Below are 18,249 nucleotides of genomic sequence, written 5' to 3'. Positions count from 1 at the left end.
GGAAGCATTTTTATGTAAGCATTTCTAATAAGTAGCCTAAAGAGATCTCAGGAAAAAAAAAGGGTACTAATCTCCAAGTCTCGAGTATTTGTTGTGCTGTGTTTTCTCTCTATAGTAATCTTTCGATTGCTAATTTTGTATTTATAATTTGTATTTTATGTCTCAAAGAGGTCCCCCAAATTGTATATGTTTCAAGCCCTCCAAGTCTGAATCTACCCCAGCCCATTTATAGATTCCATTAATGGAGCATAAATGTATTCAGAAAGGCTGCGTTAACACTCTCAGAGGAGCTGCTTCAAGGTGACTGACTACTCTGCATTGGGACTGGTAATTTAAAGGTTCTTAAAACCACGCACTTGCAAACACCACTAGGAGGCTTGCCATAATTTTTACCTGTTTTCATCCAAAGGTTTGCCTTTAGGTGAAACTGCACTGTTAAAAAGATCGTGGGTACGTCTTCGATAAAGCATCAACTTGATTAAGGAACCCTCCTATTGAATTCCCATTTAAAGCAATACTTGGACTAAGGACACCGTTTTTGGCTGCAGTCTTGATGGTCTGCCAATCAGAAACCTAAAAGTACTTAAGCTGGCAAGTCACCATCCCTAATCGCATTCTTCCTTAAAGACTCCCATAAGGTATTATGGAAAGTTAGATTCATAACAACTATTAAGTTGTTCGTGGGTGCAAAGCCCCATAAAGCCACTGGGGAGAAAATTCTTTGTTTAAAAAGTAACGACTGAAGCCGACTGACAGTAGTAGTATTCCTAGTACGGAGTACTAACAAGAGTAGTAGTTTCTACTCTAGATTTGAAGCCTTGTTTTGCTGCGGCGCCCGTCCCATCCGCACCTTCCTCTTAAGACAGCTGCTAACTTCCCCAAGGATGGAAACGTCCCCCTGGGTCCTGGCCTCTCTATCGCGGACCCCTGCGTCTGAATTTCCCCCACGCCGCACTCGAGCCTTGTCTCCAGCGCATCTGTGCCTTCGCGGTCCACGTCCCCACCGCGCTCTAGAGGGAGCCCGCGGGCCGCGCGCCCGCCGCGGATTCATTTTACGTGAGGCCGCCGCGACCACGAACCTTGTTCCAACACCTGCAGGGTCCGGCACGCTAGTCAGTGGGGGTGCCTCAGAAAACATAGCCCCGTGTGCCCTCACTGGATTCATGAGCGGCCCCTCGCCCCCTCACACTCAGACACACGTCGCCACCCTCACAAGTGCGGCCGGTGGGATCTAGCTGGGACCCTCCCCGCCTGGGAAAGTCTGGCTGCTGGCTCCTAAAGCGCCCCGGCCAGACCCCTGTCCCTCCAGTCCGCCTGCTCAGGCCTCGGCTGTCCGCGGTCTTCACCGTCCTCGCGTGCGTCCTGGCCCCATCCGGCTCCAGGCAAAACCCGGAGCGGCTACCTCTCCGCAGCTCCCGGGAGACCGCGCGGCGCCGCGGCTAGAGCATGCGCAGTGCGCAGGGCCGGCTCGAAGCGCAAGCAGGAAGCGTTTGCGGTGATCCCGGCGACTGCGCTGGCTAATGCGGTACCGGCTAGCGTGGCTTCTGCACCCCCCGCTGCCCAGCACCTTCCGCTCAGTCCTCGGCGCCCGCCTGCCGCCCCCGGAGCGCCTGTGTGGGTAAGCGGAATGGAGCGCCCGGGCCCTCGGGCCCCGTGGGTCACAGTGGTTTGGCGCTCGGGTTGCAAAGTGGTGATTCAGCACTTAAAGCCGCCACCGCTGCCCCTCACGCCGCCCGTACCGCCGGCCTGGGGCCCGTACTGCCTGCCGCGCTGAGGCCGCCCCAGGGCCCGGAAGAGCGGCTCGCCAGGCGGGAGCCAGAGGCCCGGTCCAGAGTAGGGGACGTCCCTCGGGCTGGTGAGGGGCCGGGGCCGCTACCCGGGGCCACGGGGCGTGTGCCACTAGTGCGGGGGGCGCGGGGGCGGACAGAGTCACCCGGCCTGCCCCCGGGAGCCGCGCCGCGTCACTCTCCCGGAGTCCGCCTGTGAGGGGGCCGGGAACCTGAGGCGGACTCGAGCCGTGGGGTAAAGGAATCCGGCGACTTCGGGGGGACCAATTCTCACCTTGCCCTCAGCCCTGCCCTTTCCTCCGGGCTCTGAGTTTCCAGGACCGTGTGGAATGCCCGCGCTGGGAAAAAAGTTTGCCTGCCTCCCGCCTTGGAAGACGAGTGTGGGGTTTCCTATCGAGGGACATTTAGGAGCCGAAAGATACCTCGGGATCCTCTACAGCAGCTCCCTTGTTTTACGTCGGAGACAACCGGAGCTCCGAGAGATGGCTTGATTTCCCAGCAATTGCCGAGATTGTGGCAAAACCAGGATTAGGACACAGTTTTTTTTGCCATCCGGTGGCGTGCCCTCTCCACTGCACCGTTGATCTGCGTACGCTAGGCGTTTTCAGGCTTGTAGTGAACGCTGAATACTTTTTACTACGAATGGAAGAAGATAGGCAGTATTATCTTGCCCTCCCTAGAAACGTTATTTGAACCCCTGCTGGTTTTAATCAGTAATAGCCAGCACCTACTAAGTGCAGGGCACTGTGCTGGACCCTCTATGTAAAGTATGTGTCTGCCTTCCAAGGAACTTTGACTTGATTGGAGCGGATTGGGATGCCACGGGAATTGAGATAGCTAAAAGGGTGTGTTGATGAGGGTCAGAAGATGGGTAGTATGGGTAGTGTGTGGGGGCAGAGATGGGGGGGGTAGGCTGGCTTTGGAAGGAATGGCAGAAAGGTTGGAGTGAGGGCTGGCGTGGGCGTAATCCAGCCTAGATATGCGGGCAGTTTGTGTTGGGGGAGCAGTGAGCCGATTAGTCTGGTTGAAGCTTTATAGAATTTCCCTGGGGTAATTAGAAGGACACAAGTCGTGTATTATAACAGTAGGGTAATGCTGGCCTGGGTCTTGAATTTTAGTTGGGATTTTCCCAATGCGTAGTAGGTAGGGAGCCATTAAAGTTTTTGAGCTGGAAAGTTATCTGATGGAACTGGGGGTTTAGGGAAGTAGTTTGGTGGCTGTGTGCAGGATGTCAGGAAGTGGAGAGAGTCCTAAGGCAGAGAAACCTGTTGGGACTTAGTCTTTACTGCCTGTATTAGGATGGTAGCAGTGGGGCACTAAGATAAGCTAATACAAATGAAGACTCTATGGAACTTGTTCTCCTCTTTTTTCCACTACATCACAAAATCTCCTATAATGTGCAAAAGACCTCTGAGCTTAGAGAATCAGGTGGTAAGCACAGGCAGAATGCCTCCTTTTGTCCTCTTTTGGGTCAGTCCGCTTTTGTTCTAAATTCATTACTGATAGGCTAGGCTTAGCTGTCTCCATACTGTCTCCAGCATATAGCATTTGTGATTTTTAAAGAAAGCACCAATTTTAAGTTTTATATAACTAAGTGGTTTGTATGTTGTAGTTAAAATTACATTTTCTCTGTAGTTATTAAGTCCGGTCGACCATCCAGAGTTTTAAGATATGTTTTTCTCAAAGATGGAAATTTGAGAGATTCAAAGCATAATGAATGAGATGAGCCAGCTAGAAAGCTCTACCTTAAAATGGGTGAGTGAGGCTTTTGAGGAAAACACAGGTCCAACCAAAGGGATTAGGGCATAGTTTTAGGAAGGAAAGCACTAACATCTGAAGCTACCACATATTCACATCTTAAGGAATGCAATCAGTCCTACTGTACATAGTCGGAAGAATGTCTTAACAGAGATAGCCACACAGCTATTTGCTGGAAGAGCTGGGATTTAACCCATATCTGGCATCGGAGCCTGAGCTCTTAACCGTTATGTATTTGCAAACACAAGTACTGCCTCTGCTGGTATTTGGGCATTCATTTTCTGGTCTAACCTCTTGAGACAGAGATGGTCTTAAAGCATTTATGTAAGATCAATCCATTTACAGAGTAACCGCCTTGTTCTGTGTTCAGCTGTATTTTATAACTTGGGACTGTGTGGAATTATCTAAACTATTGGGGCACCTGGAGATAATAGCCCATTCCCTGGCAACAACTTGAGCCACCTGGGCATCAGTCATCTCACTTTGCAGGCAGCCCTACTTTGCATTTCCCTGTTCCATAGGCTTAGGAAACAGTGGTATGTCAGTTGGGACTATTAACATTCAAGCTTTTAAACTACTTTCAATCAGAAAAATGCCTTTTAATAGTGTAAAAGGACAGGGTACCCCTGAAGTTTCTTTAACCTAATCCACACATTCTGCCTGTCTTGAAAGTTAGGGTTGAGGCCAGGTGGGGTGGCTCACACCTGTAATCCCAACACTTTGAGAGGGCAAGGTGGGGGGATCACTTGAGGTCAGGAGTTCAAGACCAGCCTGGGCAACATGGTGAAACCCTATCTCTACTAAAAATACAAAAAAATTAGCCGGGCGTGGTGGTGGGCGCTTGTAATCCCAGCTACTCATGAGGCTGAGGCAGGAGAATCGCTTGAACCCGGGAGGCTGAGGCAGGAGAATCGCTTGAACCCAGGAGGCGGAGGTGCAGTGAGCTGAGATCGTGCCACTGCACTCCAGCCTGGGTGACTGAGCGAGACTCTGTCTTAAAAAAAAAAGAAGTTAGGGTTGGGGACAGTCTCCCCAGGGTAGGGGAGAAAAAGTTCAGTATGTTTTCTTTTTTTTTAAAGTTCGAGACAGGGTTTCACTCTGTCGCCCAGGCTGGAGTGCAGTGGTGTGATCTCAGCTCACTGCAGCCTTCATCTCTTGGGTTCAAGTGATCCTCCCACGTCAGCCTCCTGAGTAGCTGGGACTGCAGGCTCATGCCACCACCCCACAACTAATTTTTGTATTTTTGGTAGAGATGGGGTTTCGTCATGTTGCCCAGGGTGGTCTCAAACTCCTGGGCTGAAGCAATCCCCCTGCCTCCCAAAGTGCTGGGGTTACAGGCATGAGCCACTGTGCCAGGCCCAGTATACGTTTCATAAACACTGGTTTCCTTTCTGTTTTTCTGTTGGTATTTTATATCTCCTAAACATGTAGCCAGAGGATCAGGCTACCTTTTAGCCAGGATGACAAGGCTAGGGCACTTTCCCTCTACAGGGGTAGATCCTCTATAGATATGTTAGGTTCTGGAGCCTTCTCAGTTGGCTTGTCTTCAGTCTGTTCTCACTGTTCTGTTAGTTTAGACATTATTTGAATGTCTACTCTGTAGTGATCACACACTGTGTCGAGTATTATGTAAATGCAAAGATAGCCATAAATCTTGTCCTCAAGGAGCTTTCAGTAATAAACAGTAAACTGCTTTACCTCTGACCTTTTACTAGACACCTCCACTTTTATGTTTTGTTGTTTGTTTCAATTAATTTTGAAAAACAACTTAGTATTTTTTTATCACCATACTGATTACTTTTTTAAAAAGTGGGACTCACAAAATTATTTTATTCTTCTCAAAGAACTGTTTAGTTTCTTTTTGCCTATTAAAAGTGTAACTTTTTTTTTTTTGAGACTGAGTCTTGTTCTGTTGCCCAGGCTGGAGAGTGACACGATCTTGGCTTACTGCAACTTCCACCTCCCGGGTTCAAGTGATTCTTCTGCCTCAGCCTCCAGAGTAGCTGGGATTACAGGTGTGTGCCACCACACACAACTAATTTTTGTATTTTTAGTAGAGCTGGGATTTCACCATGATGGCCAGGCTGGTCTCGAACTCCTGACTTCAGGTGATCCGCCCACCTTGGCCTCCCAAAGTGCTCGGATTACAGGCGTGAGCCACTGCGCTCGGAATAACTTTTTAAAGTAGGACTCACAATCTGCTTTCTGAAGGGAAGGCATCACACTCTGCCTGACACATAGTAGGTACTCAGTACATATTTACTGCATAACTTAATTGATTAATGGTCTTTTTTCAAAACAATTTTTTTCTGTAGAGTCTTTAGTTTTGCTATGTTGTTATCATTTTTTCAGTTTAGCTTGAAAATGAGAGTTTTCAGTTTAGCTTGAAAATCTTTGAATCTTTTTCCCTCATTGCCTATTCCCAAGACCCAATCCTCCTGAGTCTTTCATCCTAAAGATTCCTAAAGTTTCTTGGAGTGATCTTGACCCTCATCACCATCCTAGTTCAGGCCATGATCATCTTCGTAACATCTTACATCAGTGAGATTATCTCACCTGAACAGGTTTTAGAACTGACTTTTCCAGCCTTCTGTCTCCCTACTAGTTGATTCTTATCATCACATCAGATTAATAAACCACTTTTCCCAAGCTGTTGTCTCGCCTAAATATCACCAGTGGTTCTGCGCTATTTCAAGATCAAGTTCAAACTTCTTGACCCAGCATGTAAGCATTCTGTTGGCTGGCCTTAGCCCAACTTTTCAGCCTAACTCTTCTCCAGTCAAACTTACCAATTTGCTGTCTCCTTTTACATGACCTATTCATTCCCAATTCCGAGATGCCCTTTCTGTCTTTTCTTTATATGACTAAATCCTTTATTCTTTTTAGGCCTTGTTATACAGGTCACACAATTACTCTTCCTTTTTCTCAACTTAATAATTTTTAAAAACATTGTGAAACATCTATTTGATGTTTATATATTACCTCTTATTTTTTTACTCTCATTTAATATTGTACATGCCAGAGTATATAGGACAAAGAAGAAAAAACAAACACCTGTGTACCATCTACTTTAGGAAACAAACATTTCCAGCAACTTTGAACCTGTCTGTGCTCACCTGCCCAATTATAACTCTGTTCCTCCCCTGTAAAGGTATTATTATTATTATTATTATTATTTTTTTTTTTTTTTTGAGAAAGAGTCTGCCCTTGTTGCCCAGGCTGGAGTACAGTGGTGCAATTTCGGCTCACTGCAACCTCCACCTCCCAGCTTCAAGCGATTCTCCTGCCTCAGCCTCCCAAGTAGCTGGGACTACAGGCGCGTGCCACCATGCCCGGCTAATTTTTGTATTTTTAGTAGACATGGGGTTTCACCATGTTGCCCAGGCTGGTCTTAAACCCCTGACCTCAGGTGATCCACCCACCTCAGCCTCCCAAAGTGCTGGGATTACAGGCGTGGGCCACCGTGCCCGGCTGTATTATTCTATATTTGGATAACAATTTCCTTAGTTTTCTTTATAGTTTTATCACATTTGAATACTTCTTAAGCAGTATATTGTTTAGTTTTATTGTTTATTTTAGTTTTATAGCTTTTGTATTGCAAACTTTTCTGAGTTACTTTTTTTCATTTAACTTTCATTTAACATCATTCATAAAGATGTATGAGTTCACTGCTGAATGGCAGTCATGCAAGTATGCCCTGGTATCATATTGATCATTGCAAAAATTCTGTAAGATAGGCCTAATCTATATTCTGACAACTCCTAAATGTATTTCTCTAGCCAGAACCTCTCCCTCAAATTTCAGGTTTGAGTAATAAACTTCCTACTCAACAATGTGAGTCACACTGGTCTACTTGCTTGACTTGCTCTTACCTCAGATCATTTGCATTGTTTTCCCTCTGCTGAGAACACCCTGCTGCTAGTAAGAATGGGGAGAGCTTTGCATAGAACATAGGATTTGAACAAGAGTCTTTGAAGGAAATATTGAATTGGATGAACAAAGAAGGAGAGTTGAGAAAATATTTTATTTTTTGGAGACAGGATCTCACTGTCACCCAGGCTGGAGTGCAGTGGTACGATCAAAACTCACTGCAACCTTAAACTCCTGGGCTCAAGTGATCCTTTCACCTCAGCCTCCTGTAGCTAGGACTACAGACTTGTGCCACCATGGCTGGCTAATTTTTAAAATTTTGTAGAGGCAGGATCTTGCTATGTTGTCCATACTGATCTCTAACTCCTGGCTTCAAGCAATCTTCCTGCCTCTGCCTCCCAAAGTGCTGTGATTACAGGCATAAGCCACCACAACCAGAAGAGAAAATATTTTAGATAGAAGGAACGGTATTAGCAAAGGTTCAAAAGTAGGGAAATTCACAATATCAGCAAAGGAAAGTGAAATTTTGTCTTATTGGATATAGAGAACCTCAGATACTTTTTGAGCAATTCAGTGACATATGAAAGCTGTATTTTTGGCTAATTAATCTGGCTGTTTTTTGTAAGCACTGTTTGAAACGCAGGCAGAGACTGATGAGGGATAAAGAAGGTAGTACAAATCACAAGGAAAGAAGAGTGTCTGCAGAAGACATATGCAAGAAGGATTCAGCAGGGTTTAGTTATTGATTGGATGTAGGGACGATGTGGGAGTCAGAGAAGCCTGAGGTCTTGAGCGTGAGTGACTTTGAGTCTAGAATAGGAGGGGCCACCAGGGTACGGAAAACTCCTGTCGGGGAGACCCAGCTCTCGGAAGAAGTTCAGCTAGGTGAGATGTTTGTCCTGCCTGGCAGGTGGCAGGTTTTCCAAAGGCATACCAAGAGAACCAACCACTGCTTGGGTACAGCAGTGGGCACAGTCTTGTAGGCACTTTTGGGCTGGCTGTTACCCTCAGGTCCCGTAGGGTAGTGGAAAGGACTGAGCGGTCCTTAAATACCCAAGGGAATGAAATCTAGTTTGTAGATTGGTAGCTCAGGGACTAGTTCAATTAAAAGATCAGAACCACATTGATGAATACTGACCTACTACTGGGGTTTCTTATTTGTTTTGCTTAAGGATAGGAAATGGATCCAGAGCCTAGAACAAGTCTGACCTGTGCTGGGGTCTAAGTGGGTTCAGCTGTAACGCTCTTGCTGCTGCTGCTAATGTTAACCATAAAAGATTTAGTAGCTAATATTTATTGAATGCTTATTGTATGTTATGCTTTTTTGGGTGGGGGTTAGTCATCCCCTCAAGCATTTATTCTTTGTTGCAAACCATCCAATTAAACTCTTTTAGTTATTTTGAAATGTGCAATTAAATTATTATTGATTATAGTCACCCTGTTGTACTATCAAATCCTAGGTCTTTTTTTTTTCCTTTGGTACCCATTAACCATCCCCACCTGCCCTCAACCACCCACTACCCTTCCCAGCCTCTGGTAACCATCCTTCTACTCTCTATCTCCATGAGTTCAATTGTTTTGATTTTTAGATCCCACAAATAAGAACATGTGATGTCTGTCTTTCTGTGCCTGGCTTATTTCACTTATCATCATAACCTCCAGTTTATGAATTTTATTAGGAGTTTTGCATATGTTGTATGTGTGTGTGTGTGAGAGAGAGACAGAGTCTGACTCTGTCACTCCTAGGTGGAGTGCAGTGGCGTGATCAGGGCTCACTGCAGCCTTGACCTCTCTGGGGTCAGGTGATTCTCCTGCCATCTCAGTACTCCCCTGTTTCCTGGGTAGCTGGGGCTGGTAGCTGGAACTTGGCACATACCACCATACCTGGCTAATTTTTTGGAGTTTTTTTTTTTTTGTAGAGACAGGATTTCGTCATGTTGCCCAGACTGGTCTTAAACTCCTCGGTTCAAGCAGTCCACCTACCTTGACCTCCCAAAGTACTGGGATTATAGGCGTGAGCCACTGCACCTGGCTACATATGTTGTCTTGTTTAATGGCCACGGTAATTATGTGGGAGAGTGGTGGTGGTAGTCTTTTTTTTTTTTTCTTTCAGATAAGGATATTGAAGCTCAAAGAGGTTAACTTGCTCAAGGATACACAGCTAGTAAGTGGCTTAGCGAGATATGAATTCAACTGGGCTCACTCAAGAACCTCAGGGGTTGGCCATTATATTATCTTCTTCCTAGAGGTAGCACGATATCTTTAGTAGAGATGGGGACGTTAAAACAGGGAGATTTTTTAGAAAGAATATACGTGGTAGTTGATGATATTGAGTCTGAAGTGATTACTGGATAGCCAAGGGGAGATCTGCAGGAAGCATTTGAAATATGACTGGAACTTGGTAAGAAGGCCTGAGCTGATTTCCTAAATCTGAACATAGAGTTGAAGACACGGACATGGATGGATATAGGAAAAATAATCTATGTTTAGATGCGGTGGGGGAGGGGGCAGCCTTGACAATGCTTACATTTAGGTATAAGAAGGAAACATAGTTGGAGAGGTTGGGAGTTAGAGAAGTGGAAGATGATATCGGAAGTGAAATAGTCTGAAGTTCTAGCCAAAGAGATTTTGGGGAGAATAGGGTCTTGAGAAAAGAACAAATATCATTTCTTTCTTTCTTTTCTTTTTTTTTTTTTTTTTTGAGATGGAGTCTCGCTGTGTTGCCCAGGCTGGAGTGCAGTGGTGCTCACTGCAACCTCTGCCTCCTGAGTTCAAGCAATTCTCATTCCTTAGCCTCCTGAGTAGCTGCAATTACAGGTGCCCGCCAGCATGCCCAGCTAATTTTTTCTTTTCTTTTTTTTTTCTGAGACAGAGTCTCGCTCTGTCACCCAGGCTGGAGTGCAGTGGCGAGATCTTGACCCACTGCAACCTCCACCTCCTGGGTTCAAGCAGTTCTGCCTCATCCTCCTGAGTAGCTGGAATTACAGGCGCCCGCCACCAGGCCAGCTAATTTTTTTATATTTTTAGTAGAGATGGGGTTTCACCATGTTGGCCAGGCTGGTCTCAAACTCCTGACCTCAGGTGATCAACCCACCTCAGCCTCCCAAAGTGCTGGGATTACAGGCATGAGCCAACACACCTGGCTACTGTTATTTCTTGATCTCTTAATTTTAGAAATTTTCTGTTGCTTTGTTATGCCCAGCTATTTTATTTTTTTAGAGATGGGGTCTTACTGTGTTGCAGAGGTTGGTCTTGAACCCCTGGCCTCAAGTGATTGTTCTGCTTAGCCTCCCAAGTAGCAAGGATTACAGGTATGAGCCATCACACCCAACTGTTTACATATTTCTGATTCTTCCCACTTGATCCTATGCTCCTATGGACATTTAGTACAGTTTCAGTTTTTTGGGTTTTTTTTGAGACAGTCTCGCTTTATCGCCCAGGCTGGAATGCAGTGGCGCAGTCTCAGCTTACTGCAACCCGTCTCCCGTGTTCAAGCATTCTCCTGCCTCAGCCTCCTGAGTAGCTGGGACTACAGGCGTGTGCCACCATGCCCACTAATTTTTGTGTTTTTTTAGTAGAGAGACAGGGTTTCGTCATGTTGGCCAGGCTGGTCTCCAACTCCTGACCTCAAGTGATCTGCCTGCCTCTGCCTCCTAAAGTGCTGGGATTACAGGTGTAAGTTACCTTGCCCAGCCTAGTACAGTTTCTTATATGATCAAATCTATTAGATGATCTATTGGTTCCATATTTTCTCCTTGGAGACTATCCTTCAGGACACTTTATCCTTCTTGCTGTGGTTTGAACTAGTTTTCTCCAGGCTTGCTACAGAATGGTTGCCTGGAATCTCCCTTTGCTTCTCTCCTCTAATGGATCTGTTTCCTGGTTCTCAAATTTTTTTCTTTCTTGGCTTGCTCCTTCATTCAAGAGTAGTTATATATTGGAACAAGCTTTCATGTAAAGACTACATGGGAGATAACTTTTTGTAGATCTTCTGGTGATTTCCAAACAGAAAAGTATAGATCTGGGTCCTAGTGTGAGTCTACACCTTTGTAGAATAAGACTACAAAAGTGAGAGAGATGACCTGAATGGCTTCCACTCCCTCCATCTAGCTCTAGAATTCTAGTATTGTAAGTACTTGGGAATTAAGTTATTTTACAGGTTATCTAGCATATGGTTAAAGCAGCAAGCTTTCAGGGATATCCTTTGCGAGACTTTGACAAAAAAGACATATGGCTTGCTTCTTTTTTCCCCTCCCTTTAAAATTGAACTTTAAGATTTTTTAAATTGAACTTAAAGATTTGCTTTTCTTTTCTTTTTTTCTTTCTTTTTTTTTTTTTTTGAGACGGAGTCTTGCTCAGCTGCCCAGCTAGAGTGCAGTGGCGTGATCCCGGCTCACTGCAACCTCTGCCCCCTGCCCCAGGTTGAAGCGATTCTCCTGCCTCAGCCTCCCAAGTAGTTGGGACTACAGGCGCGTGCCACCACACCCAGCTAATTTTTATATTTTTAGTAGAGATGGGGTTTCACCATGTTGGCCAGGATGGTCTCAATCTCTTGACCTTGTTATCTGCCCGCCTCAGCCTCCCAAAGTGCTGGAATTACAGATATGAGCCACCATGCCCGGCCTTTTTTTTTTTTTTTCTTTTTGAGACAGAGTCTCACTCTGTAGCCCAGGCTGGAGTGCAATGGTGCAATCTTGGCTCACTGCAACCTCCGCATCCCAGATTCAAGTGATTCTCCTGCTTCAGCCTCCTAAGGAGCTGGAACTACAGGCATGCACCGACACAGCCAGCTAATTTTTGTATTTTTAGTAGAGATGGGGGTTTCACCATGTTTTTTTTTCCCCCCCGAGGTGGAGTTTTGCTCTTGTTGCCCAGGCTGGAGTGCAATGGTGTGGTCTTGGCTCACTGCAACCTCCGCCTCCCGGGTTCAAGCAATTCTCCTGTCTCAGCCTCCAAAGTAGCTGGGATTACAGGCGCCTGCCACCACGCCTGGCTAATTTTTGTACTTTTAGTAGAGACGTGGTTTCACCATGTTGGCCAGGCTGGTCTCGAACGCCTGACTTCAGTTGATCTGTCCACCTCGGCCTCCCAAAGTGCTGGGATTACAGGCGTGAGCCACTGTGCCCAGCCAGGGTTTCACCATGTTGACCAGGCTGGTCTTGAACTCCTGACTTCAGATGATCCACCCACCTTGGCCTCCCAAAGTGCTGGGATTACAGACGTGAGCCACCACACCCAGCCTGCTTTTCTTTTTATGGAGGAAGTACATTTGAAATTTTGCTTTTAAAACAAGAAATAATGAAAACAAACATTAGTCACCTGATTTTCCTTCTTTTTTTTCTTTCTTGAGTTGGTGAAAGTTTCTCCCTTCCCATTGTTGGGCTACTCCGTGGATTCTGTATGCTCTGCTGATGGCCAATATAGGCTGGGAGTGTTGGATAACATTTGGTCCAGGGTAAAATATTCTTGAATTCAGCTTCTGTTCCAGGAAGATATCAGTAAGATTGACACCTGTTCTAAGTTTGTACTCCAGACTACTTTAAACTGCCATCCAGTTGAAAAAATGCCTTATTCTCTCTATAGTCTATCCCCTTGGGAGCCAGTGTGATGTAGTGGAAAAGTCACTCTGACTTGACACTTGGTTATTCTTTTTATCTTGAATTGGTTAGTTTGCATGAGTCTTTTTCCTAGCCACCAGACTAAGTAGCTTCAAATATCTTTATTAATCCTACCAAGTTTTGGTTTCTGAACGTTGCCTTCTACAGGTGCATAGTTCTTTTTCCTTTCTTGTGCTTACATATCACTAACTCCTCACTTGATGTTGCTTTTATTTTAAGAGAGTATGACCAACTATAAATGAGGTCACTGTAGACCAGTAGGCTGGGATGTGGCATGTGGATATGTTTTGCAGTTGTTATTTTTTAAATGGGAATCAACACTTAGAAATCCTGAGAGTTCAGTTCCTTTTGGGAAAAAGGGATAATCTGGTAACAGTGGGCCCACATTCCTGCCTGGCAGCAATTAGCTTGAGCTAGAGAAGATTTGTCTTTCAGAAGGGGCATGCATTCCCTTCTTACAGCCTGCTTTGCTTATTTACATTACTTTTTTGGCCTTGTAAACATTATATTTGTGATCCGTTCTATACAGTGATTAGAGGAAGTCAGTCTTAGTAGTTTTCAGACATACTGGAGGTTTTTGTTAATAATAAAAATGAAACAAAATACACATGTAAATTGCTCCAAAAGTACAGAAATGATTGTGTAATCAGGACTACCCTTTGCCTCATTTAAAGTTTACGAAGATTATCACATCATCTTATTTTATTTTATTTTTTTTTGGTGACGGAGTCTCGCTCTGTCACCCAGGCTGGAGTGCAGTGGCGCGATCTCCGCTCACTGCAAGCTCCGCCTCCCATGTTCAAGCCATTCTCCTGCCTCAGCCTCCCAAGTAGCTGGGACTACAGGCACCCACCACCACGCCCAGCTAATTTTTTTTTTTTGTATTTTTAGTAGAGATGGGGTTTCACCATGTTAGCCAGGATGGTCTTGAACTCCTGACCTCAGGTGATCCGCCCGCCTCGGCCTCCCAAAGGGCTGGGATTACAGGCGTGAGCCGCCACACCCAGCTTACATCATCTTATTTGATCCTTGCAGGACTACCCTTTGCCTCATTTAAAGTTTACGAAGATTATCACATCATCTTATTTGATCCTTACAGCAACTATAGGAGGTTGACAAAGAAATGAAAAGTCCCACAGCTCTTAGGAAGTCTACTTTAGACAGCTGTGCTACTGCTGAGTTCGCCTTATTTATTTATTTATTTACTTATTTTTTTTTTTTTTTAGACGGAGTTTCACTCTTGTTGCCCAGGCTGGAGTGCAGTGGTGCCATCTCGGCTCACTGCAACCTCCACCTCCCAGGTTGAAGTGATTCTCCTGCCTCAGCCTCCTGAATAGCTGGGATTACAGGCACCCACCACCATGCCCGCTAATGTTTGTATTTTTTTAGTAGAAAGACAGGGTTTCACCATGTTGGCCAAGCTGGTCTCGAACTCCTGACTTCAGGTGATCCATCCACCTTGGCCTCCCAAAGTTCTGGGATTACAGGTGTGAGCCACCACGCCCAGCCTGAGCCACCACACCCGGCCTGAGTTCGCCTTATTGTCTAGAACCCAGGTGAGGATGGAGTGAAGGTGGTGGGTGTGGAAGAGCATGTTAGCTTTGCTTCTAGGAAAGTAAGTGGAGCTATCAGCCTGAGCTCTGTGAGCATGCATAAAAGGAGTAACAAGTCACTTCTCTCAATCTTTTTTTTTTTTTTTTGAGACGGAGTCTTGCTCTGTCGCCTAGGCTGGAGTGCAGTGGCTCCATCTTGGCTCACTGCAACCTCCGCCTCCTGGGTTCAAGTGATTCTTCTGCCTCAGCCTCCTGAGTAGCTGAGACTACAGGTGCGCGCCACCATGCCTGGCTAATTTTTGTATTTTTAGTAGAGACGAGGTTTCCCCTTGTTGAACAGGCTCGTCTTGAACTCCTGTCCTCAGGTAATCCACGCGCTTGGGCCTCCCGCAGTGCTGGGATTACAGGTGTAAGCCACCGTGCCCAGCTCACTTCTCTCAACCTTTGAGGCATCTCTCGAGTTGCTCACCAAGAAGGGAGGGAGAAAAGAGAGCAAACAGTGTACAGTAAGTCAAGAAGATGATGAGTGTAATGTAACAAGGTAGGGAAGACCAAGAACCTTTTGGAGCAAGATGGCTACATTAGGATTTCTGGTCAGTCAGGTCACATAAATAAGGCAGATAGGAACGTTGACACTGGGAAGACACCGTTCCCAGAAGCCGAATAGACAAGACTATCTGGCCAGTCAGATACATGGTTAAACTAACAGACTTTTAAGGAAAATGAATATCTTATTTGTACTTACAGTCAACCAGCCAAACTATTATCGATATTATTATATGGCAACAACATAGCATCTTTCTAGAAATATTAATGAACAAATTAGGAATTGTCATAAAACAGCAAAAGGGGCAGAGGAAATCAATGAAGCACACTAGAGTTTAACTCTTTCCCTTAAACAATTGAGTTTTTAAATAAGTAAATCCTGTGACTCCCAGACTGAGGCAGGAGGATTGCTTGAGTCCAAGAGTTGGAAACTAGCTTGTGCAACATAGTGGGACCCTATCTCTACAAAAAATAAAAAATTAGCCGAGCGTGGAGGCACGTGCCTGTAATCTCAACTATTCCAGAGGCTGAGGCGGGAGGATTGCTTGAGCCGGGGAAGTCAAAGCTGCAGTGAGCCATGATTACACCATTGCACTCCAGCCTGGGTGACAGTGATACCCTGTCTCAAAAAAAAAAAAAAAAAAGTATACCATTCATGGGTTTTAGTGTATTTGCAGAGTTGTGCAACCATCACCACAATCATTTTAAAACATTTTCATCACCTCAAAAAGAAACATTATACCCTTTGGCAGTTACACTCTATTCCACTCTTCCCTGAGCCCATGGCAGCCACTCATCTTTCTTTCTATGGATTTGCCTATTCTGGACCATTCATACAAATGACATCAAACAATATGTGGTCTTTTGTGTCTGGCTTTCACTTAACATAATGTTTTCAAAGTTCATTCATATTGTAGTATGTGTCAGTACTTCATTCCTTTTTAGTACTCATAGTATTGCATTGTATGGATAGACCAGATTTTATTTATCCATTCATTAGTTGATGGACATTTGGATTATTTCCAGTCTTGAGATATAATGAATAATACTGCTTTGGGCATTCGTGTACAAGTTTTCATGTGAACACTTACTTTCGTTTCTCTTGGGGATATGCATAGGAGTGGAATTGCTAGGTCATATGCTAACTCTTGTGTTTAACCTTTTCAGGAACTACCAGGTTGTTTTTCAAAGCAGCGGCACTATTTTGCATTTCCACCAGCAGTGTGTGAAAATTCCAATTTCTCTATATCCTTGACAACACTTGCTATATGTACTTTTGTTATAAGCCTTCCTGGTGGGTGTGAAGTGGTGTCTCATTGGAATTTTGACTTTCATTTTCCTGATGACCAGTGAGTATATTTTCATATGCTTCTTGGCCATTTATATATCTTCTTTAGAGAAATGTCTACTCAGATCCTTTTTCTATTTGTTAATTGGGTTTTTTTTTTTTATTAAAGTTGTAAGAGTTTTAAAATATATTCTCTAGGCCGGGCGTGTTGGCTCATGCCTGTAATCCCAGCACTTTGGGAGGATGAGGCAGGTGGATCACCTGCAGTCAGGAGTTCAGAACCAGCCTGACCAACAAGGTGAAACGCCATCTCTACTAATAATACAAAAATTAGCCGGGCATGGTGGTACACGCCTGTAACCCCAGGTACTCGGGAGACTGAGGCAGGAGAATCGCTTGAACCCTTGAGGCGGAGGTTGCAGTGAGGCAAGATCGTGCCACTGCACTCCAGCCGGGCATGGTGGTACACGCCTGTAACCCCAGGTACTCGGGAGACTGAGGCAGGAGAATCGCTTGAACCCTTGAGGCGGAGGTTGCAGTGAGGCAAGATCGTGCCACTGCACTCCAGCCTGGGTGACGAGAGTGAAACTCCATCTTCAAAAAAATACGAATGAAAAAATATATTCTCTATACAAGTCCCTTATCAGATATATGATTTACAGATATTTTATTCCATTCTATAGGTTGTCTTTTCACTTTCTTGATGGTGTTCTTTGAAGCAGAAAGTGTTAAATTTTGTTGAAGTCTAATTTGTGTTTTTAAAAAACTGGTTGTGCTTTTGATGTCATATCTAAGAAGCCACTGCCCAATCCAAGGTCACAAAGATTTAAGTTTTCTTTTAAGATTTGTATTATTGGCCAGGCATGGTGGCTCACACCTGTAATCCTAGCACTTTGGGAGGCCGAGGTGGGCGGATCACCTGAGGTCAGGAGTTTGAGACCAGCCTGGCTAACATGGTGAAACCCTGTCTGTACTAAAAATACCAAAAATTAGCCTGGCGTAGTGACAGGCGCCTGTAATCCCAGCTACTCAGGAGGCTGAGACAGGAGAATCGCTTGAACCCGGGAGGTGGACGTTGCGGTGAGCTGAGATCACGCCTTTGCACTCCAGCCTGGGCAACAAGAGCAAAACACTATCTCAAAAAAAAGGTTGTATTGTTTAATTATTTAGCTGTTACATGGAAGTCTTTGATCTATTTTGAATTAGTTTTTATGTATGGTGTGAGGTGAGAGTCCAACTTCATCTTTTTACATGTAGATATCCAGTACCATTTGTTGAAAAGACTAGTCCTTCCTCATTGAATTGTTTTGGCATCCTTTTTTTTTTTTTTGAGATGGACTCTTGCTCTGTTGCCCAGGTTGTAGTGCAGTGACTGCAACCTCCGCCTCCCAGGTTTAAACAATTCTTATGCCTCAGCCTCCCGAATAGCTGGGACTACAGGTGTTGGCCGCCATGCCCAGATAATTTTTGTATTTTTAGTAGAAATGGTGTTTCACCGTCTTGGCCAGGCTAGTCTCGAACTCCTGGCATAAGTGATCTGCCCACCTTGGCCTCCCAAAGTGCTGGGATTACAACATGCCCGGCCATCATCCTTTTCAAAAATAAATTGATCAAAAGGTGAGGGTTTAACTCTGAGCTTTCTGTTCTGTTCCATTAATCTGTATGGCTTTTTTTGAGATGGAGTCTTTCTCCCAGGCTGGACTGCAGTGGCGCTATCTTGGCTCACTGCAAGCTCCGCCTCCCAGGTTCACACCATTCTCCGGCCTCAGCCTCCTGAGTAGCTGGGACTACAGGCGCCCGCCACCAAGCCTGGCTAATTTTTTGTATTT

The 18,249-nt window shown here is 45.1% G+C and overlaps 1 protein-coding gene across 8 annotated transcripts in view; it reads left to right on the top strand.

Moving 5' to 3' along the window:
• The first annotated feature begins 901 nt into the window (after positions 1-901).
• IDE (insulin degrading enzyme) overlaps positions 902-18,249 on the top strand; it is a 128,460-nt gene continuing 111,112 nt past the window's right edge. For 2 of the 8 annotated variants that reach the window (XM_019035088.4, XM_019035087.4), the window contains exon 1: positions 902-1,618. In XM_019035088.4, coding sequence (XP_018890633.3) covers positions 1,521-1,618 — 98 coding nt within the window. In that variant the 5' untranslated portion in view covers positions 902-1,520. Of the gene's footprint in view, positions 1,619-1,838; positions 2,633-16,299; positions 16,482-18,249 lie in introns of those variants that run through there. The other 6 variants (XM_055352492.2, XM_055352489.2, XM_063710318.1 and 3 more) reach the window with 6 other exon arrangements.

The sequence above is a fragment of the Gorilla gorilla genome, chromosome 8 (genome assembly GCF_029281585.2).
Source record: "Gorilla gorilla gorilla isolate KB3781 chromosome 8, NHGRI_mGorGor1-v2.1_pri, whole genome shotgun sequence".
Lineage (NCBI taxonomy): Eukaryota > Metazoa > Chordata > Mammalia > Primates > Hominidae > Gorilla > Gorilla gorilla.
This window is presented reverse-complemented; position numbering and strand designations above follow the sequence as displayed.